The sequence below is a fragment of the Trematomus bernacchii genome, unplaced genomic scaffold, assembly GCF_902827165.1.
Source record: "Trematomus bernacchii unplaced genomic scaffold, fTreBer1.1, whole genome shotgun sequence".
In the NCBI taxonomy this organism is placed as follows: domain Eukaryota; kingdom Metazoa; phylum Chordata; class Actinopteri; order Perciformes; family Nototheniidae; genus Trematomus; species Trematomus bernacchii.
Window position 1 is genome coordinate 21133545 of NW_022987973.1, and position 24335 is coordinate 21157879.

Below are 24335 nucleotides of genomic sequence, written 5' to 3' on the forward strand. Positions count from 1 at the left end.
TGGCCACAAAGTGCGCTATTTATACTGGACTCTGTGTCGGAGTAATTACTAAATCATTAAACTAACTGAACATTTGTTCACTCAGGCTCCACCTTAGCAACCTGTCAACAAGGTTTTACAACAACGTCAGAATAACGGTGAAATGTAAGTCTTTCATGTGTAGTCTTTATGTTGTAATCAGGAATAACAGTTGGAACTGAAGAGGCCAACAGTGGTGTATTGATGGCAGTTTAAGTTAAATCCTTAGAGACCGGCAGACATTTATTTGTTCATAAGCTTCTTTTACAGCAAGGCTACTTCTGGAGGACTGTAAAAGAAAAGTGATAAACAATAAAGATGGTTGTTTTCTTTTAGTCTTGAGTTAAAAGTCTTTGTTGCTGCCTTTTTCTTAACTGTCATTTTTTTACTGCGTGTTCAGGATTAAACACCATCTCAAGAATGCATTGATTTTCTTTTTAAATTATAATAGCTTTAAGTTCTTATGCTAAGCTAAGCTATCCATGTCCTGAATCCAGCTCTATATTTAATATACAATGTGACTGGTACACATTTTCCTTCATCTGTTCAATCGTATTTAATAAATATTAAATAGACTTGCACTCATTTAAAGACAAAAAAAAGCAATTCAACATTTTGTCAGTTTAAATCATAGTCTGTAAACAAGAAGTGAACTCACAAGGTAGCCTCGCCTTAAATCATACACGGTTTTATCGTCAGTTTTATTCTAAATGATGACTAGAATTTACATATTAAACATTATGCTGTATTACAGTAGACTTACATCTGTGGTTTGAGACCAAACACTCAAGAGAAAAATGTTTACTAAAGCCAGTTAAGCCCCATGCCCCCGGTACCGGGGGCAAAACGCAACATCTTGCAAGAAACAGCGTCTGAGGGCTTCTTAAAAAAAAATGCTAACGCACTTAGCACAGAACTCACGGTAGAGATACCTTATTACTTATCGGATCTGCACAAACAATATATCAGCTAGCAAGCTGAGATTCCACAGATTCTAGGGGTATAAGTATCATCACTGAGCGATCAAAACTCGCGGCAGGGGAAGCAAACCCAGACAACACACAACGTAGCTTTAAGGGACCAACACGGAAAACAAGTCTTACCGTTGCTGTTTTCTGATCAAAAGTTGTGTTCAATGGCATTAAAACGATAAAAACGCTGCTGAAGGTCAATCCATAGGTTAATCCAATGTGTCTGTGTCACTTTGAAATGATTACTGATAATCCATCTTCATATTTATGTCAATAACGGAGATTTCATATTAGCTGCTACGAGAGTGTATGACAGCTTCCGGTTTTGGGCATTCTGGCTGCGCATCACTCATTCACCAATGGGTAATGTTTGGATGGATTTTAGGGACTTCCCCTCGATTCTATTGGCTCTGACGGTTAAAAGGAGGTGTCAATCATCAACATCGACCGAGGGGTTCCAGAGATATGGCAAATACACCCAAATGACCCCAGAAGTGGGTTTTTTTTGGCTAAATCTCTGTAAAAAGGTCAAATGTCACTTGTTTTGCATCAATCTTGATACAGGGTACTTATTATATGTTATACTTTGGATTATTAAAGCTTTTAGTCTACTATCCCATCATTCAAGGGTGGTTTTCACTATAAGTAATGTTGACGGACACTATAATTTACATTTTTTTACTATGTTCAATATGAATTTACTTTACAATAAAAGAGTCTATATTGATTCTGACTTCTCTACATCCAACTCACAGGTTTATCATTGCTTTGAGAAAAAAGATTATTAATTTACCCCTTTTAGAAGTGAAGATATAGTCATTTGTTCTGGGAATATAATTTTTCGAGCCTGAGACCTGAAAAACAGGCTCGGGGCTTAACTGGTTTTAACTTATAGATCAAGACAGAGTAGGATCATTTTCTTATTGACCTCTATACAATGATCTGACGTCTTTTCGCCACCAGTAGAGCCTCCCCCTGTTGGCCAATAGAGATAATGCAACATAAGGCACTTCCGTATTGGCTTCACTTTTTAGGCCAGGAGGTTGTCACTTGATTCAAACAAGGTCAAGCAAAGCTTTTTAATAAAATACATTTTAAGAAATATATTTCAAATTGTATGTAATTGTTTAAGGTTGTATACGTTTATGCCTTAATCAGGTCAAAGACAACAAACGGAATGAATGTCATGAAACAATCTTGATGTATTTTTAATTGAGAGAAGCCCATTTGTCCCTTTGCCTGGGGGTGTGTCAGTGTTCATTGTTCTGTCAGGTGTATAAATGGCTATTCAGAGCTTATGGGCTTCTTGTAACTACCATTTGAAAAAAAAACTGACCAAGAAGTTTCCCTGCAGTCGGGAAGTCTGCTCTCCGCTGCTGAAAGGATTTTGTTAGAAACCTCTCAGGAGAACATTTGTTGAAAGCACTGGGTGTTTATTTTTTCTTGCCTTACATGAATGGCTGCTCTATACCTGCAGAACAAAAAAGAGTCTGCAGCTTCAGCTTGTACAGATGATGAGGAACAAGCCTTCCTGCTGTAAACCGGCTCTTGCTGTACACTGTTTCAATATCCACAGCTCGTCTTCTGTCTGAGTACAAATTCAGCATGACATATAAAACAGGACTAACTTGCACAGTGTTCAATCTAATTTAATCTGGAAAACACGTTTTGTAGGTTTGGAAGGATCTAGGATTTTATGGGATCACAGTTAAGAGTAAAACAAATACTTACAAAGCTATACCTTGACTGAGGAGATGCAGATGGGACACAAAGTTCAAACTGTAAACCAGGAATGTTCAATCACATTAAACGACATTAAAATAGAGAGAAACTAATCTGCAATGCTGTACTCAGGCCATGTTCTTTATGAGTTCAACTGTAAAAGCATTCACGTTACAATTCTGCTTCCTAAAGGCGCCCTTTTTTAGTTGCATTAGTGGCCTATAGGGATAGCAATGTTGAATGGTTCATTGGGGGCACCTTTGGTACATTCTTCTTTTTTTTGGATGTTTAGAAGCACTTTATTAATAAAATGTTGCTTTCTGGATGCACAATCTTTAAACATAACAGATTGATCCCTGTCTGCCTTAAGTACTTTTTAAGGGAAACTTAATTGCTTCCTGGATTGTGTTTACAGGCAAAGAAGTGCATGAAAAGCACCCTTTTTTAAAAGTTGTAATAACCACAAAAGGGACAGGACGTTTTATGTCCATTATGAGTAATGAAGGTTTTTTTGCAAATATGAAAACAATTTTTTATGATTGAGTCAGTCTATGCACTGGTTTAGTTAAGGCTTGTTGACATTTTTTTATTGTTTTTAATGTAATCACCAATAACTTCTTGTTTGTTCTCCCAAAGCAGTTTTTATGTCCCATATGTCTCATCGATGGTTCATGAAAGCCCCTGAGAGGAAAGTTACAGTATGACCGCTTTATGTCTGTGCATGTTCATGGATGTCTACGTTTCTCAGTCAAAGTGAGGATGAGTATATCTATATCTGTGGACCTGTTTCTGACAGAACACTGCTTCTCTCAGGCGGTGAATAGAGCAGACGTTCTTCTCACTGAGCAGAACTGGAAAACACAGCTGATAAAAGACAACATCCACCAGGCCGCTGCCTGCCTGCATTTACTCGACACCCAAAGTCATTAAACGCTGCATTTCTCACATAACTGCAGGGGTGTTGCACGTGCCTTCACCCTCTGAAAGAAGTCTTTGACATGCTTTATATGGCTTTCTGACACCAAACACACTGTGCTGCGCAGGTCACAGGACATGTTCACATGTAGTGTTAAACTAACTTAAAGTAGCCCCTTGATAAATGGAGTTTATTGAGTAACTGTTATAATTGACACCCTCTCTGGGCAGGTTTGTTTGTAGAGATTAAACTGAAAGAAATACTTCAGAGGTTTATTATTGCACCTGATTTCTCTAATAATTGTTGATGATGCAGAAACTATGAAATATCACCAGACTTTACTTTAATATCATAACCAGCCGTGACTGTTAAACAGAAGTGCACATATGAAGGAGAACGATATGAAGCACTTACTTGACCCTTATGGGGAAATGTCCACATGCCACACCTCACCATATACAAGCTAAGGGGTTGCCTCCACATGACTGTGTTCACATTTATCAGATGGGCAGTTTTAGAAACAAATTTGTGGTATAAACCCACCCAGGTCTTGCAGGGGCCCAGAGACCAGAGTCTGGAAAACTGCATTCATAATGAGCCTCCTTGTCCCAGTGTGACCTGCTGCTGTAAGTCACAGAGAGAGTACCACCCCTGACTTTGGCTAATGGAGGCCATATGAGGGTGGGGGGCAGCAGAGGGCCCCCTCCTCACAGAGGCTCTTTGTGGCAGGAGCTGCAAGGAGAATACGGGGATAGTTAAGATAAATCTGGCAGAAAATCTGACAATCTAAACTGGATTTAAAAGTATATGTAGACTGAGGTGATGCAGCACAAAAACCATGTTTGAAAACCAACACTTATATACTGGCAATATTTGTCCAAGTGGGTGCACCCTCTCTGCACCGTGTTAAGTGCGATTATAGAAGAGCCTTGTTTAGCACTTAGCTGTTTATAAAATGATCTTTTCATAAACAGCATAGCGGCCCACTATGACCACATCTGGCCTGCACACAGGTATGTCAAGCTCAGAGGCGCTGACGTCAATGTTGGCCTTACATCCACATTAGTTTGCTCTGCTGACTCTCTGTTGAAGAAGAGGAGGGTCACCTATTAACAAATGCTGAGTTTGAGAAGGAACAAACTCCTGTTGTTGGAGTTATGCAAAACCTTACAATCATTGAAGTATACCACCAGAAAGGGTCATAGTTGCTGCAAATGCTTTCAAGCTAAAGCAATGTTTGCTGGGGGTTTTTCTGGTAATATGGCATAAGAAGTTATTGGATTTAAGTAAATCCAAGAAAAAAAAAAGGTTTAAAAAAGTGTTAGCTTCAAAAAGAAATGTTTAAAGAAAAATACTATTCTGATTCTAGAATCAAAATCAAGTTTATTGCCAGGTACGTTTACACATACAAGGAATTAGATTTGATGTCTGGTGAACAGATGAACATAAACATCCAAGAAAATAAGTTGCAATAGTAGGTCAAGAATATAAAGATAATAAAAATAAGTATGTTTAAGAAACTATTTAGCATTAAAAAAGAGTAATAAAGACAAGTATTAACACCAAATTGAAATTGAAATATACAAAGAACCTTAAAAGCTAAACAACTAAAACACTTAGGACAATGAATATATGGCAATATACTGTATAGCAAACTGCCGATAATTATATATTAGTAGTAACATCTTAAACTTCTGCATTCAAAATCGTACTTATTGTAATAAAATACAGAAGTTTTTGCACCAAAATATACCGCAAGTACCAAAAGTCACAATACTTCATATGTGTAAAGAGTCATTTCAGGATCATATATATAAAATTGCTGGGTTATGATTATTGATCTCTTAATGTTCATCACAGCTCTTTAACAGTGGAGCTGATTTAAAGCACTTTGCATATTGCTGATGGGTATCTTAAGTTATGAGTATACAACAATTTGTTTATTTATAAGTTGATTGATATTTAGTAATAGCTAATAACCTAAATTTGTAAAGTAACTAAAGCTGCCAGATAAATGTAGTGGAGTAAAAAGTTAAATATTGGATACAAAAATGTAGTGGAGTAGAAAAATAAAGAAGCATAGAGTTAAAACACTCAAGAAAAGATTAAGTACCTCAAGAAGTACAGTACTTGAGTAAATGTACTTTATTACATTGAAGAAGAAGAAGATTCAACTTATTGTCATTACGTAGTACAGGCACTATGTAACGAAAGGGTTTCTCTGCATTTGACCCATCCTAGTGTTAGGAGCAGTGGGCTGCCATCATGTCCGGCGCCCAGGGAGCAGTGTAGGGAATGGTGCCTTGCTCAGGGACACCTTGGTAGCACTTGGTCTTTCTGGGACTTGAACTGGTGACCTTCCAGTTGCCAAGCCAAGTCCCTATGGACTTCGCCACCACCGCCCTTTACTAATCACTTTATTGTTGCTGCTGTTAAAGTTAAATCTTATTTGAATAACTTTATGGGTAGTTAAAAAAGGGTTAAAACAAATGTACAGTATATTAATCTGAATAATACATCATGTTTATTTTATATACATGTTTTGATTATATCTAAATTTGCAAAATAACGTAAATAATAAAATTATAGTAGGCTATAGTTATATAGGTAATTAAGTTAAGTGAACCAAAACAAATCACTGTTGTGTTTGAATAAAAGGCTTGTTTATGAGTTTTAGTGGAGACTGAACAAGTTATTCCTTCACACTTTATATTAAAACTGATTATTGTCTCACTTTTAACACTAGAGGCCGCTAATGCTCCTCTTCTCCTCGGAAATGTTTCTCGTGCGGTGAGACTTTGGTCGTTGCTTATTGGCCCATGTGTTTTTTCTGGTTTGCAGCTCTGGTTTGCAGTTACGCCTTCATTGAGTCGTCCTTTTCTCCCATTGGTTGTATCAAACGTCACTCAACATTGCGTCAATCTGGAGAAAATAAGATTGGTTTAACATGCAAACTGTCAAGAGTAAAGGAAGCGATCTAGTGGCAGCGATGCAAACCTTCCAGCCACACTGTGAGTTCATTATTTAATGTCACTCGCTGGTTAAAGAAATAATTTGTACACGCTTATACTCCTTAGCGTTTACATTATTTATCGCACAGACATTGGTTATTTGCTTCAAATGTGGACAAAATGTCACTTGAATACTTGTTTACATTGCCGACCGTTCGGGGTACTACTTAGCTCAATGCTAACATTAGCCACTGTTTGCTAAATGTGTTTCGCACTGCTAACATTAACAAGAGCTAACACAAAATAACGTTATTATTGAGTTTGACTAACTGTGGTGTGCAGTTATTATTGGTTTTTATACACGAATATCCTCATTACATTTTCTTTATTATTTTGGTCAGGCTAACGTTCCAACAAATCTGCGTGTACCTTTTGTAGCATCCATCTGCTAACTTATATAATTGCACATAATGGGTCAATTGCTGTAATGTAGCGATGTAACGGTAACAACTACAGTCTGTGGTATAGGTTGACGTTAACCATCCTGCAGGCGCCTGGGTATTTTTAGTTCAATTTACCATCACGTCTTGTAATACATTCATGCAGTTAAACCTGTCAGTCGGGACATCAGGTGCAACAACTTTTATTTCAGAAGTAGCGTAATGAAAAGCACATGCTTACTGTACTGCAGGTCCAAAGCAAATATGTTATACATATGTAGATGTTCTAAGCCTCTTAATTAGCAATTCACTACCCCCTTTTTTACAAGCTTTTCATTCATTAGGATTTTCTGCTTCTCTTTTTACTGCGATTCTAAGACTATTATGTTTAGGACTGTTAGACCGGGAAACGAAGCATTACCAATACGTTTTCTGTAACAATAAACATTATATAGACCAATTTAATGCAAATAAATCCATATAAGAAAGACATTTTTGTTGCAAAACGATATTTGATTATATTTTTGAATGAATTAATCGGTTATAGGCATCAGTTGTCAAACATGTACAGTTTGTTGATGAGCTGAAACACTGCAAGGTGTAAAAGAATTGTGATGAGATCTTTTTCCCAACATATCCTCTTCAGTCTGTTTAGGTGTCATCATAGCAATAATTACCATCACGAAATGTGAAGCTATGTCTCCTTTACAAACTACAATTAAAGAAGGCTGCATAGATTCAGGCTGCACTGTCAGGGTTAGGTTTAAAGGCTGGAGCAGATCCGGGCAGTTTCTCTGTCTGAGCCTGCCTCCGTCCTCTGACACATCTGCTAAGCAAAAAAATGAGGAAAATCGAGCTCCAGATACTCTGGTGATTATTATTATTATGTGGTAGTTGACGTGATAGGAATGATGCAAACGCAGCGATGGCTCCATCTCATCGTCTAACTTGTAAACTGGAGTTTTAACATATTGTTGTATCCGCTTTAATGTAAAACAAGTATTAAGAATTCTTAAAAAAAGAATTACTTAGTGATTTGCTGATTAATGAATTGTTAAGCTATTTTTAAGAGCCAAAAGAACATCAAACATGTCTGGTTCCATCTCAAATTTAAACAATTCCCACTTAGTTTTTTATCATTTTTGTTTTTATATCAATTTAAGTCAGACATCTTTGGGTTTTAGACTGTTGGTTGAATAAAACAAGACATTTAAATGCATGAACTTGGGGTTAACGGAGGACATGCTCTGCTTTTTCAAGCTTTTCCAAGTTGACATAATGGGAATGCAGGTGTTTCACTCCACATTAGCAGTCTATAAAAGAAAAATATAGAATGTAAAATGCACAAAAAATGAGTCCCATTAACAAATGAGGACATGACCCCAGTGTCTTGAGCGGGGGCCATGGCCATGCTCAGAGCTTGAGTAAGTAAGTAGGTGTAATAGAAGAGATTAACTGTTACACTCGAGCTCTGAAACTCTAATCCACTTAGGCATGGAAGGAGTTTATTTGAAATCAACTGAGTGCCAAAGTGAGCGTCAGAATGAATTTCTGTATGTGGGTACCAGGCTAATGCTTAACAGCCACAGGCTCCTGCTTTCTGATGCATGTGCAAAGAGCTGACCAATATCAATCAATCATAATAACTTCTAACTATTTTTAAATACAAAGATAACTCCTGACACATATATTTTTCAAGAACAATTAAAATGTTGCACACAGCAGTAGACAGAATCACACAAAGGGTTCTTTAAACAGATCTTGGTTTGATTTTCTAACTGTTTTAATTATCCAAATATTGTCAAAAAATGTTGACAGTGACACATTTAAATTGCTTGTTTTTGTTTGACCAACATCCCAAAACCTCATTTACTGTTATAGAAAACACAACATTTGTTTTTTCCAAATCGTGCAACCATACTAGCATGTATGCTAAATATTGCATTCGTGCGTTACTATTATTTGTGAATCCCAAGAAGATTAGGGGAGTACTGCATCTTTAAGGTCACAGCGACCTTCGATTAAACAGGCAAAATCTGTGGAGGGAACTTTTGCAGAGCTTGTGTTCCCTCAGCTTGAGGTCCCTAAGGCTTTGGACAGTTACGTGTTTGTTTATTATCTCTTTTGGACCCCTTCTAGGCTGCTTATGCTCATAACAGTATTTTCCATGGCAGAGAGTCAACCTTGACCCTTGAGTGGCTGTGCCTCATGGGGAAGCGTCTTGTTGTTCAGATGGGTGTCTCATAGCGTGCCAGAGGGTAATGAGTATTTTGTGGTTGTTTGTGTACAGTACGACATGTGATGCGTTGCCTGGCCTGTCTCCATGGCTGGATCAGAGTAGATGCCCCTGCTGCTTTCTGCCCCAGACTGCAGCGTCAGGGCTTAATGTGTAAAAGTCGAGTAAGTGCTGGAGTTAATGATTGCTCAAGCACACGGCCAGTTCTGCTTGAAATGATAGTATACAGTATAGGCTGGGATTTGCTGTGCTAGACAATGTGTTCTTTTTTGTTGTTGTTAAAAGACAACAATTACACACACAGCGTGGCATCAATTAGGCTGTTGGAAAGCAAAAAAAGTGTTTAATCAGTGTTTTTAATCATTTCCATTTCATTAAAATTGAAAGAAACAATATAATTACATTTGTTAAACTTTGATGAGAATTCATCGTCCTTTTCATTCTACAAGTTGCAAGTTAGAAGTCTGACAAACATGATGACAAAGATACATACAGTAGTAGTGTATGCAAAACATTATACTTCATGAAGGTCTTTCCACAAACAGAATAAATGAATCCTTAAATTGTTTAAAGGATTTTACCTTTTAAAAATATATTTCATTTTTTCTTGTTGACCATTTTGGCGAATATCACTTGATATCAATATTGGACCGTCGCATGTCAAGTCCCATGCAAAAATGAACAAGCATGAATTGTGTGCAGTTTGATGTAAAGTATGATTATTGAAAGGGCTGCCCCGAACTAGTCGACTAAATGTTAGTCACCCACAACGTGTGTTTTATTTCTTCATTTTTCAACTGAGCAACTTTCATAGGAATGAACATTCCTCCTCCAATGCATTATCCAGATCTTCTTATACATCCATGAGTGCACTAACCCAAAGTATTAATCAACAACTTGAAGCAAAACGTGCATGAATAATTTGTAATGTTTTGTTTCTCTCGTAGGACTGTCTTTCATACAAATGGAGGCCAGGACTGTCATCAGATAAGCTGCAGCCTCCAAGTCACTAAAGACTCTTAGGAAACAGAAGCCAATCGAATGGGTTTTGAATCTGCTGAATACTAAATGAGAAACTTCCGTGACGCTATCATTGCAGAGGACTGACCATCACCATAGTTTCTCACAAAGCCTTTTTAGGTTTTGAAAGCCCCTCTTTTCAGTCTCATTCTGCTCCTCTGCCTCACACACCTTCATCCAGTGGCTCTGCTGTTCAGCCCACATACTGTAGAGAGGACCCTTCCCTCCGACCTGGCCCCACATCGGCGGCCAGCTCTGGCGGTGTGTTGGTGAACGATGGCGCGGTGGGAAGCTGAGGGCTGCCGCGGGGGACTGTGATGTCAGAGAACACCAGCCCGGGCGAGAGCCGGCGTGGCGCTCCCAGATTCTTCGTGGGCTGCGAGGAGGATGAAAGCGAGGTCCTGGACGATAGCGAGGTCCTGGACGAGAGCATGAGGACAGACATGGAGCTGTATGAGGACGACGAAGACTCAGACTCGGTGTGTGCATTACCCAAATCACAGTTCCAAATCCTCTTTAAAAAACCTCCATTTCACCATTTTGATATATTTTTCAATGATACTGTGAGTGTTTGAACAATTATCATTACCTCTAATATTGTTAATTATATTGCAATTTCAAAAATCATAAATTGAATCAGAATTTGTCTTTTCTTTTTCAAACCATGCTGTCCTTCTCTTTACTATAATATGTTTACCTAATGAGTTGGAGGACACTTCATCAGAAAATCGTCCGATATTTGAATAATACTTCCAGTTGATATGAACTCAAAATAATTTCTAAATGTTGTCCCAGCGTTGTGCTTCCAAAAGAGCTCAACAGATATGGTTCATGTTTGCCGGGTTTTTGACAAATGCACAGAAATGTATGAATTTTACAATATTTCAATTGTAATGTTGATGTGCTGTAACTGTAATCACACCACAACTTCCATCCTGCTCTGCTGTAGGTGATTATTTCTTGTTCTCAATTTGTTGTTATGCACATGAATATATGTCAGACAACTCAAAACAGATAATGTGTTTACTGTACTCACAGAGAATTTAGGAGAAATCTAGCTGGGGATATCGGGGGTTCTCTAATCCATTATCCAGATTGTGGTTTTAAGAAAACTTGGTTTACTGAGAAGAGCTGGTTGTGATTGTACTAAAGTGCAAAGACACTTAATGTGACTGTAAGAAACCAATAATAAGTCTTATTTCAAACTTGTTTAGTATTAGGCCACTTTTAGTTAACAAGGACATCTAAGGTAAATGAGTCAGCTTGATAGAAGTTAACAGAGGAGGACAGTTTCTGGTACTGGTTCTTTTTGTTTAAATCCCCTGAACAATGATTCCAAGCTGAGCCAATACTTTAAGGTGACGGTAATAGACTTAGACCACTGATTGGCCAGAGAGAATTGTCACTGGCGCGGCACGGGACATCCTGCACTAAACCGGCATTTTTAAATAGCAAACAAATCTCAATAGCAATTGCATTTTTTTGAATATGGCAGCTGGCTTTTCTATGCCATACACCATGCCTTACAATTGACAAAGTGCAAGTGTTCCTTCATTTAGTTGCTGATTTATTATAAGCCTTAATAAAACAAGGACCATGCATAACATTAAAAAGAGTGGAGATGATTTATGTAAGATTGAGATCATTTCCCTCTGCAGTCCCTAGTCAGAAACACGCATAACAATCAACAGACAATAAAAACATGATTTATTCTCTATCAAACTAACATTTGACCTTGTAAAGTATATAAATGCACCTCTCAAATGTGTTCAAATTGTGAGCTCTCGTGGTTAACTGGCAATTTTCAACGAATTCCTCTCTTTGAAGAGGAGACTGCACTGAAATCTATTTCAGTGCTTCAGCTTGAGGTTTTATGGGGTATTCATGGGACAACGCTGCCATTGTCTCTCTTGCTTCCTCAGACAGACAGTGTTGACATTTTCCCCTCTCCCTCTCTCTGCCTCGTCCAGCCCCCAGAGCAACAGATCGTGGTGGGGATCTGCTGCATGATGAAGAAGTCCAAGTCCAAGCCCATGACCCAGATCCTAGAGAGGTTGTGCAAGTTCGAGTTCATCACCGTGGTCATCTTCCCAGAGGAGGCCATCCTCAACGAGCCTGTGGACAAATGGCCTCTGTGCGATTGCCTCATCTCTTTCCACTCCAAGGGTACAAAACCAGACACAAACACACGTCTGCAAACATAGTACTTTTTCTGGGTATTTGTGTGTGTGTTTACTACAGATGTGATAGCAATGCCCACATTTGAAAGCTGGAGCATATGAAATAGCACAAATCTACACATGCATGCACGTCATATATTCTGAATGCTGTCCACTGGTGAACTAGAGGAATGACGGGGCAGTATCTGGTAGTGTGTGGGCGGGCATGTACCCACTATAGGTGTAGGATGCAGGCTAAATGTGTGGAACACAAGTTTCTGTGGTGGGAAAGATGATACTTCTTTTTTTATGTATTTATTGTATGCATTATACCACTATGTAGCGCAGACTCTATTGTTCACAAAAACATTGAGTTGCTTTAGAGGGAGCCTTCTAAATCCAAGTAACGGACAATCAGACAACCACTTAAAAGAGTAATTATAGCAAATGTAATTGATCTTGCAGCCCAATGTTACTGTACATACTGTATCTAAGCGACACTGCATTTTTATAAATGATGATAATCTGGTCATGGGTCACATCTCTCCAGACGCCTTTGCACACCTTCATCTCCTTGTACACATTGAAATAAAGTTACCTCCAGGAACAATTTTTCTTAGGTGAAATATTTGATTTATTTGTTTTGGCAGTGGCAGCAAAGATTTTGCCCAGAAAAAAGAACATTACCAGACAGCATTCACTGCTGTCTGTGTGACCACATGGGCTTCTTATCAACTGCCCAATCATTTACACACTAAACGGAGCCTGCCTGTCTTGTAATACAATGTCAGCATTATTTTTAGAATCATTCCCTCTCTCAATGTCAGTCTACAGCATGTCTAGTGTTTTCTCTTATGTCTCAATACTCAGAATTGTTTTTCCCTTATTACACATAACTGTCTACGCATATTATGACATTGTTTATTGAATCATTTTTCTCTGCATGTTCACCAGGATTCCCGCTGGATAAGGCGGTGAGCTATGCCAAACTGAGAAACCCTCTGCTCCTCAACGACCTGAACATGCAGTACTACATACAGGACAGGTACTCGGACATCCTGGAGTGGTTAACATCATCCAGGCAAAGCAAAGAGAGAACGAGAATACAAAACCCATAGTTCATTTATTCATGTTATAATTACTTTTTAACAGGAGAGAGGTGTATCGCATCCTGCAAGAGGAAGGGATTGACCTACCGCGCTATGCTGTGCTGAACCGCGACCCAGATAAACCAGATGGTCAGTCTTCTTTTTTTTACTTCACATCACATGGGAAAACGCAATAGAATGCACAAACTCCATGTACCCCATTTTTCATTTCATTTTTCAAGCGTTTTGTTCCTGCAGAAAAAGCTCTCCGAAAAACAGCCCCTTTCATTCTAGCATCTCGAGGTCATTAATCTAAGACTGCAATGGTTTTACTTCAGCATGTGGATAAATATAGTATCAAATGTGAAGCAGTTGCAAGTGTACCATTCTTTAGTGCTGTGATATGATGTGGTTGCCCTTTAAATCCTGTTTTAGCACTGTGAAAGCCCTTAGACTGGCCAGCAATCAGATGTTTAACCTTAAATGACTGTTTTTGTAAAAGCACCAATGAGCGTCACATAGTTCAGAGTGCAGAGCTGCTTCACACGGCCCAAGAGTAAACACTCAGGGGGGCGAGTGTCATCTGTGTGTATTTTAGGGGGTGATGAAAAGGGTCTTCCTGGTTTACAGAAAGATATTTCTCTGTGTGTTTCAGAGTGTAACCTGGTTGAGGGAGAAGACCACGTGGAGGTGAACGGAGAGATTTTTCAAAAGCCTTTTGTTGAGAAGCCCGTCTGCGCAGAGGACCACAACGTCTACATCTACTACCCCACCTCTGCTGGTGGAGGCAGCCAGAGACTCTTCAGAAAGGTGCTTGCATTGTCCCCCCTGGCTTGTTTTTTTTCACGTACACTTCAGTCAACACTTATTCAATCAAATAATCAATGGCAAAATGAGATGAAATTGGCATCAGATTATAAAAAAAGGATGTCCTGCAACAATCTAAAACTGTCAACATCAGATGAATGTTAATCCCTGTCAATCATCACTCATGACTCACTAGAAGTGTGTGTCTGTGTCTATCTTCAGAGACCTTGCGGTTGTCTGCCTTTATTTTCTTACATTGCTTTAAGTTACCATGAGTTCATTTTCAACCGTTCATGACCATTTTGGACATCAACCTCCTTTAAAAAAAAAAAAAAAAGTAGTGACAAGGTCCCAGATCGTGCCCAAGCATCCAAGAGGAAGCTGTGAAAGTGGCAGACACGATGTTGAAAAAATGCAAATATTGCGTGGCTAAACGCCAAGCAGAGAAAAGTAAATATCTGAAACAGGAAAACAATCTAGGGTTGGCTTTCACCCACTTCACAAGCAGCCTAGCCCTAGACCGACCAGAGCTGTGCATTTCTTGTGTCGGTTAATATTTTAGCCAAAACAAGAAGATCACTGTTACTTTTGCACACTTTCTTACAGTGACACAACATTGACTTGATAGGGGTTGTTTTAAATGAAAGTTTTAGAGGCCGACGGCTGGTTTTGGCATTTTTAATATACACATTATGTTTCATGTGTGTATAATAACAGCACCAGAACAGGGTTAAACACACCAGGCAGTAGTAGATGTAATAGCTCTTGTTGTAATGGTACATGAATCTATTGCTCTGCCAGAGAAAGAGTGTTATCATGCACGGAGCTGCAGCCTTTAATGATGGATGTTATCCAGACTGTTCCGAGTGCGCTGTGGTACTGGGTTGAAGCGGCTGTTTTTTCAGAATGATAACATGTTTCCCTCCTTGTGTGATTTGTGTAGATCGGCAGCCGCAGCAGTGTGTACTCGCCAGAGAGCAACGTGAGGAAGACGGGCTCGTACATCTATGAAGAGTTCATGCCAACAGATGGCACCGATGTTAAGGTATGGACTGAGGGTTGAATTTAAAAAAAGGAGAAAATAATTCAATTCTGAGATGCACATATTCTGAATCGTGAAGTGAAAGATCATATGGGCCCCTTTTTTTAAATCAAAGACTTTAATTCCATTTGAACTGTATGAAACTGCCCTTTAAATCATCAGTACAAAATATCTACAATATCTCTGGTTCTTCGATAAAAATGTGAAGGCTCCAAAGTTTTTATTTTTATTTGGTAAGATTAAAACTAAAATTAATTTGCTTCTGAATTCTAGGTTAATTTAGAGGAATTTAGCAGCTCACACAACAAACTCGCTACTGCTCTGAATTGCACGTCGGACTCACAATCTCTTCAAGTAAACCTAGCCCGGACTGATGAGTATTGTGGAATTTAGAGCCTTCCACCATGCCAAACTTGTATAGGAAACATTATTTCTCACAAACAAAATGGAAAATGTTCAAACTAGTGGTCATATCCTAAATCCCTTGGTTCTTATATTGCAACCAAGAGTCCCGGGAGGCCCGTGTTAAGTAACATTGGGGATATAATTCCTATAAACAGATTGTGGAATGTACTTCTGGAACCAGCTGCCCCTCACTTTCACAGCTCTTTTCTTTGTGTTATTGGACAATGATTTTAGTTGGTGCATCCCATTGAACTAAGTCTTTGATTGAGAGGTGGTGTTTCATGTGACCTCAGGTGTACACTGTGGGGCCCGACTATGCTCACGCTGAGGCCCGGAAGTCCCCCGCTCTGGACGGGAAGGTGGAGAGAGACAGTGAGGGGAAGGAGGTCCGCTACCCCGTCATGCTCTCAGCCATGGAGAAACTGGTGGCTCGTAAAGTCTGCCTAGCATTCAAGGTGAGAAAAGGCAATGTGTTAATAAACTCTTGCTTTCTCCTAGTTTGCTCTTTCCTTGATGCTGAACTGTGTTTTCCTCTCCTCTAACTGCAGCAAACTGTGTGTGGCTTCGATCTCCTCCGAGCCAACGGACACTCGTATGTGTGCGACGTCAACGGATTCAGCTTCGTGAAGAACTCGATGAAGTACTATGATGACTGCGCCAAGATCCTTGGGTACTGCCTTTATTTGTGTTCTTTACTTGTCAACTTAACTGTGTTCTGTTTGTTTGAGCTTGCTTTTGTTTATTTCTTACGGTGGCCCGGAAGTGCAAGACACCACAGCATTTCAGAAAACACAACAGCATTTCAGAAAACACCACAGCATTTCAGAAAACACTACAGCATTTCACAAAACGCCGCAGCATTTCAGAAAACACCACAGCATTTCACAAAACACAACAGCATTTCACAAAACGCCGCAGCATTTCACAAAACACCACAGCATTTCACAAAACACAACAGCATTTCACAAAACACAACAGCATTTCACAAAACGCCGCAGCATTTCACAAAACGCCGCAGCATTTCACAAAACACAACAGCATTTCACAAAACGCCGCAGCATTTCACAAAACGCCGCAGCATTTCACAAAACACAACAGCATTTCACAAAACACAACAGCATTTCACAAAACGCCGCAGCATTTCACAAAACGCCGCAGCATTTCAGAAAACGCCGCAGCATTTCAGAAAACGCCACAGCATTTCACAAAACACAACAGCATTTCAGAAAACACAACAGCATTTCAGAAAACGCCGCAGCATTTCAGAAAACGCCACAGCATTTCACAAAACACAACAGCATTTCAGAAAACACAACAGCATTTCACAAAACGCCGCAGCATTTCACAAAACGCCGCAGCATTTCAGAAAACACAACAGCATTTCAGAAAACACAACAGCATTTCACAAAACGCCGCAGCATTTCAGAAAACACAACAGCATTTCACAAAACACAACAGCATTTCACAAAACGCCGCAGCATTTCACAAAACACAACAGCATTTCAGAAAACACCACAGCATTTCACAAAACACAACAGCATTTCACAAAACGCCGCAGCATTTCACAAAACACAACAGCATTTCACAAAACGCCGCAGCATTTCACAAAACGCCGCAGCATTTCACAAAACACAACAGCATTTCACAAAACGCCGCAGCATTTCACAAAACACAACAGCATTTCAGAAAACGCCGCAGCATTTCACAAAACACAACAGCATTTCACAAAACGCCACAGCATTTCACAAAACACAACAGCATTTCACAAAATGCCGCAGCATTTCACAAAACGCCGCAGCATTTCAGAAAACGCCGCAGCATTTCACAAAACACAACACAACAGCATTTCACAAAACACAACAGCATTTCACAAAACGCCGCAGCATTTCAGAAAACACAACAGCATTTCAGAAAACACAACAGCATTTCACAAAACGCCGCAGCATTTCACAAAACACTACAGCATTTCAGAAAACGCCGCAGCATTTCACAAAACACAACACAACAGCATTTCACAAAACACAACAGCATTTCAGAAAACACAACAGCATTTCACAAAACACCACAGCATTTCACAAAACACAACAGCATTTCACAAAACGCCGCAGCATTTCACAAAACGCCGCAGCATTTCACAAAACACAACAGCATTTCACAAAACTCCACAGCATTTCACAAAACTCCACAGCATTTCACAAAACACAACAGCATTTCACAAAATGCCGCAGCATTTCACAAAACGCCGCAGCATTTCAGAAAACGCCGCAGCATTTCACAAAACACAACACAACAGCATTTCACAAAACACAACAGCATTTCACAAAACGCCGCAGCATTTCAGAAAACACAACAGCATTTCACAAAACGCCGCAGCATTTCACAAAACACTACAGCATTTCAGAAAACACAACAGCATTTCACAAAACGCCGCAGCATTTCACAAAACACAACACAACAGCATTTCACAAAACACAACAGCATTTCACAAAACACCACAGCATTTCAGAAAACACCACAGCATTTCAGAAAACGCCGCAGCATTTCACAAAACACAACACAACAGCATTTCACAAAACACAACAGCATTTCAGAAAACACAACAGCATTTCACAAAACACAACAGCATTTCAGAAAACACTACAGCATTTCAGAAAACACAACAGCATTTCACAAAACACAACAGCATTTCACAAAACACAACAGCATTTCAGAAAACACTACAGCATTTCAGAAAACACAACAGCATTTCACAAAACGCCGCAGCATTTCACAAAACGCCGCAGCATTTCACAAAACACAACAGCATTTCACAAAACGCCGCAGCATTTCACAAAACGCCGCAGCATTTCACAAAACACAACAGCATTTCACAAAACGCCGCAGCATTTCAGAAAACGCCGCAGCATTTCACAAAACGCCGCAGCATTTCACAAAACGCCGCAGCATTTCACAAAACACAACAGCATTTCACAAAACGCCACAGCATTTCAGAAAACACTACAGCATTTCACAAAACACAACAGCATTTCACAAAACGCCGCAGCATTTCACAAAACACAACAGCATTTCAGAAAACACTACAGCATTTCACAAAACACCACAGCATTTCAGAAAACACAACAGCATTTCACAAAACGCCACAGCATTTCACAAAACACTACAGCATTTCACAAAACACAACAGCATTTCACAAAACGCCGCAGCATTTCACAAAACACAACAGCATTTCACAAAACACAACAGCATTTCACAAAACGCCGCAGCATTTCACAAAACACCACAGCATTTCACAAAACACCACAGCATTTCACAAAACACCACAGCATTTCACAAAACACAACAGCATTTCACAAAACACAACAGCATTTCACAAAACACAACAGCATTTCACAAAACACCACAGCATTTCAGAAAACACAACAGCATTTCAGAAAACACAACAGCATTTCACAAAACGCCGCAGCATTTCAGAAAACACAACAGCATTTCACAAAACGCCACAGCATTTCACAAAACACAACAGCATTTCAGAAAACACTACAGCATTTCACAAAACACAACAGCATTTCAGAAAACACTACAGCATTTCACAAAACACAACAGCATTTCACAAAACGCCACAGCATTTCACAAAACGCCGCAGCATTTCACAAAACGCCACAGCATTTCACAAAACGCCGCAGCATTTCACAAAACGCCGCAGCATTTCACAAAACGCCACAGCATTTCACAAAACACCACAGCATTTCAGAAAACACTACAGCATTTCACAAAACACCACAGCATTTCACAAAACACCACAGCATTTCACAAAACACAACAGCATTTCAGAAAACACTACAGCATTTCAGAAAACACAACAGCATTTCACAAAACACAACAGCATTTCAGAAAACACAACAGCATTTCAGAAAACACAACAGCATTTCAGAAAACACAACAGCATTTCACAAAACGCCACAGCATTTCACAAAACACAACAGCATTTCACAAAACACAACAGCATTTCACAAAACGCCGCAGCATTTCAGAAAACACAACAGCATTTCAGAAAACACAACAGCATTTCAGAAAACACAACAGCATTTCACAAAATGCCGCAGCATCATTTCACAAAACGCCGCAGCATTTCAGAAAACACAACAGCATTTCAGAAAACACAACAGCATTTCACAAAACACAACAGCATTTCACAAAACGCCACAGCATTTCAGAAAACACCACAGCATTTCACATTGGACGGAAAGGGTATTCCTTTAGGGAGAACACTTCTTGTTTGTGATTGGACAGAGCCAGCCAGAGAAGCACTGCTGTGATTGGTTGTTTTTGCTGCCAGTCAAGAAATGACGCTTCGTGATCGGTCAGCACCCGACAGCCAACATGTCCCAACACATCAACCGTTAGCTGTGAGCACACACTCAGAGCTCACAGCTCCTCATATCTGTTCAGAAACTGGACAAAAGTTAAACAAGTACAAACCACAGACTGTCTGTCATGGCGAATACAGTCGCTGCTTTATTTATGTCTGTATGACGCTGTTGTGAGTGTGGACGGAGCAGCTACAGGTTAGTTTAGCCTGATCGATCCGCCCCCTCTCCAGCACGTCTTGTTTGAATGACAGGAGTAAACACTGACAGCTGTGGTGAAACTCGAGCGATTAGAGCGATGCGAAAAAAACATGAATTAATGCTTTATTAATTCATGGTTTTTAAGGGGCTTATCTCCATGTAAATACTATGGTAGACTACCCAATATTCGCATCGCTCTAATCGCTCGAGTTTCACGGCGGCTGTCAGCTGTGTTTGCTCCTGTCATTCAAACAAGACGCGCTGGAGAGGGGGCGGGGCGTATCTCCATGTAAATCCTATGGGAGATACCAACTACAACAAAATGAACATATTGACCGTGATTTAATTGTAATACACGTTTCAAAGTGATGCCGAAGTAACAACATACTGATACCGGTTAGTAAAAACCATGAATTAATGCTTTGACAAGTCTGCAGACAAGACGGCAGGCGAAAAGCCTCTGAGTGTGCTAACAGCTATATGTCCCAACACATCAGCCGTTAGCTGTTAGCACACACTCAGAGCTCACAGCTCCTCATATCTGTTCAGAAACGGGACAAGAGTTAAACAAGTACAAACCATAGACTGTATATGTCATGGCGAATACAGTCGCTGCTTTATTTATGTCTGTATGACGTTGTTGTGAGTGTGGACGGAGCAGCTACAGGTTAGTTTAGCCTGATGGATCCGATTCCATTCAGAAAACACGCATTTTAAAAGCTTTTCGCCTGCCGTCTTGTCTGCAGACTTGTCAAAGCATTAATTCATGGTTTTTACTAACCGGTATCAGTATGTTGTTACTTCGGCATCACTTTGAAACGTGTATTACAATTAAATCACGGTCAATATGTTCATTTTGTTGTCGAGTTTCACCACAGCTGTCAGTGTTTACTCCTGTCATTCAAACAAGACGTGCTGGAGAGGGGGCGGATCGATCAGGCTAAACTAACCTGTAGCTGCTCCGTCCACACTCACAACAGCGTCATACAGACATAAATAAAGCAGCGACTGTATTCGCCATGACACAGACAGTCTGTGGTTTGTACTTGTTTAACTTTTGTCCAGTTTCTGAACAGATATGAGGAGCTGTGAGCTCTGAGTGTGTGCTAACAGCTAACGGTTGATGTGTTGGGACATGTTGCGCTCGGGTGCTGACCAATCACGAAGCGTCATTTCTTGACTGGCAGCAAAAACAACCAATCACAGCAGTGCTTCTCTGGCTGGCTCTGTCCAATCACAAACAAGAAGTGTTCTCCCTAAAGGAATACCCTTTCCGTCCAATGTGAAATGCTGTTGTGTTTTCTGAAATGCTGTTGTGTTTTCTGAAATGCTGTGGTGTTTTCTGAAATGCTGCGGCGTTTTCTGAAATGCTGCGGCGTTTTCTGAAATGCTGTTGTGTTTTCTGAAATGGTGTAGCGTTTTCTGAAATGCTGTTGCGTTTTCTGAAATGCTGTGGCGTTTTCTGAAATGCTGTTGTGTTTTCTGAAATGCTGTGTTGTTTTGTGAAATGCTGTGGTGTTTTCTGAAATGCTGTTGTGTTTTCTGAAATGCTGTGTTGTTTTGTGAAATGCTGTTGTGTTTTCTGAAATGCTGTGTTGTTTTGTGAAATGCTGTGGTGTCTTGCACTTCCGGGCCACCGTAATTTCTTGTATTTCTGCGAATTACATTTCTGTGTCTTATTGGATTTACAGGAACATCGTGATGCGTGAGCTGGCTCCTCAGTTTCAGATTCCTTGGTCCATCCCCACTGAGGCAGAGGACATCCCCATTGTTCCTACTACATCAGGGACCATGTGAGTCAGGACATTAGTCTAACCAGTTAAGCCACATATTTGCACTGGCGGTATGTTGACTGTGTAAAATAATTGGCATAGTTTCTTAATTATTAGAATCAGAATCAGGAAACGATTTGACCTGGGGGGAATTGATTTTGTGACAGTTGCTACATATTTGTATAAAATAAAAGATTACAAATATATTGTTTTTAAATTGGGCCGCCGGAGATCTCAGTTGTAGAACCTGGCCCAACATTTTTTTTTTTAAATAAAAATAATACAACTAAAAGTAAGAGAAAACATAAGATGTTAAAGGTCCAATCATATGCTTTTCTGGTTATTACCCGTCCCCTTGTGTGTTATGAAGGTTTTTATGCATGTACTGTAAACGGTCTGCAAAGTCACAAACCCTCAAAGTACACCCTGTAGCGAGTAAAATAACTCAGAAAAGACCTGTCTATGCTGCCCAGAGGTGGCGCTAGACCTTTTCGCTGCCCGTCATTTTGACGGACAGGATTGTAAAATGTCCGTCAAAATCCATTATTACCCGTCGGTCTACTCTGTACACAACTCTGAGGGGGGGGGGACGCACGCTCGTGAACTGTTAGCGCCGGTGTTATGCCGTTATGCATGCCCACTGCACCTCGCAGGAGCGCGCACAGCGTAAAAGAAAAACTCCCAGACATTTCAATGATTTTTACGGCAACGTTTTTTGTTGTTGTTGTTGTAATCGTTTATTTAGCAGGGACAATGCACAGTAATGAACACTTAAAACATTCAAATGTGTCAAGCGTAACAGTGCCAGATTTAGCTTTGAGCTCATTTCCATCCGCAGTCCCTCACATAAAACTTTTAAGAAGATTACATTTTACAAACATAGCAAAAACAAAATACATGAAATGCAAAAAGTGCAAAAGAGCAAGAGCAGCGTACACAAGTATTTATGACATGGTAATACAATATAGCAGCAACGACATATAAAGTGCAAGAAAATATAAAAGTGCTACGTAAAGTGCAAGAGGAGATACCCCTGTGTTAAAGTGCATTTAGCGGTGATTGTTGTTTGTTTCTCAACCATTCTTTGAGTTGACCTTTGAAGCTATTGAGAGTGGGACAATCCCGTATCTCAGTTGGGAGGCTATTCCACAAAGAGCTGCCTTTAATTGAAAGTACATTTTGTCCAAAAGTGGTCCGTCTACGGTGGACTTCACAGTTAGGTTTGGAAAACTATCTCATTTCCTTTTTGGCGGGCACGGCATAACACCGGAGCCTCGCTGCGGGGGAACTTTGGCGCTGTTCCGAGTTTGTTCTAATCTGTCAAAATGACGGACTGCTTTCAGATTTTTCCGTCATTGTTAAAAAAAATATTCTGCCCCAGAACGCCTCGTTGTAGATTTGTCTTTTTCCATTTTTTACTTCCGGGGCCTATTGACGTCACCAAATCCAAATGGACCAATTGGCACACAGCTATAGAACAATAGGCACACCCTCTGTGGACTCCCGAGCAGCTCAGGAGTCCGCCCCGTGAGGCTCCCGGAGCGGACAGTGTGAGGTGGATTTCCCGCTGTGTTTCCCTAGATGCTGGATATAGACTAAGTTCCATGTTAGCGGGACATTACGGTGGATTTCCCGCTGTGTTTAACCAGGAAACGACACCAGTAATCCACCTCACACTGTCCGCTCCTCAAGCCTCAAAGGGCGGAGCAGCGAGCCCCGCAACGTCCCGCCAACACGGCACCCAGACCCCACGCAGCACTCTCATCTGTTTGTCATTACTGGTGCTTATGGTTAAAGAGACAACATTGCGTACAGTTTACTAGCTGAACTGCTCGTAACTGAAATTGAAGGATCACATTTATTTTTATTTCTCATTTATTGTTATTTCTGTTGCCCTAAGAAGAGCATATTGATTGGATGTTACCGTTGACATTAACTCACTCTTGCACTCTTCAGGATGGAGCTACGCTGTGTCATTGCCGTCATCCGACATGGAGACAGAACGCCCAAACAGAAGATGAAGATGGAAGTTCGCAACCCAATGTAGGTTACCTGTGTTCCTGCGGTTCCTTTTCAATGAAAAGATAGATAACATATGTTCTGTTAATGAATAGTCTGTCTCTCATTCATGCAGGTTCTTTGATCTTTTTGAAAAATATGGAGGCTACAAAACAGGGAAATTAAAGCTGAAGAAGCCAAAGCAACTGCAGGTAACAATAA

At 40.0% G+C, this 24335-nt stretch overlaps 1 protein-coding gene across 16 annotated transcripts in view; it reads left to right on the plus strand.

Moving 5' to 3' along the window:
- Positions 1 to 6562: 6562 nt before the first annotated feature.
- ppip5k1a (diphosphoinositol pentakisphosphate kinase 1a) overlaps positions 6563 to 24335 on the plus strand; it is a 38702-nt gene continuing 20929 nt past the window's right edge. For 11 of the 16 annotated variants that reach the window (XM_034116234.1, XM_034116240.1, XM_034116242.1 and 8 more), the window contains exons 1-12: positions 6563 to 6638; positions 10202 to 10837; positions 12245 to 12440; positions 13388 to 13478; positions 13586 to 13671; positions 14177 to 14331; positions 15272 to 15373; positions 16069 to 16230; positions 16324 to 16445; positions 22035 to 22136; positions 24072 to 24158; positions 24250 to 24325. In XM_034116234.1, coding sequence (XP_033972125.1) covers positions 10592 to 10837; positions 12245 to 12440; positions 13388 to 13478; positions 13586 to 13671; positions 14177 to 14331; positions 15272 to 15373; positions 16069 to 16230; positions 16324 to 16445; positions 22035 to 22136; positions 24072 to 24158; positions 24250 to 24325 — 1425 coding nt within the window. In that variant the 5' untranslated portion in view covers positions 6563 to 6638; positions 10202 to 10591. The remainder of the gene's footprint in view (positions 6639 to 10201; positions 10838 to 12244; positions 12441 to 13387; positions 13479 to 13585; positions 13672 to 14176; positions 14332 to 15271; positions 15374 to 16068; positions 16231 to 16323; positions 16446 to 22034; positions 22137 to 24071; positions 24159 to 24249; positions 24326 to 24335) is intronic. The other 5 variants (XM_034116237.1, XM_034116245.1, XM_034116239.1 and 2 more) reach the window with 1 other exon arrangement.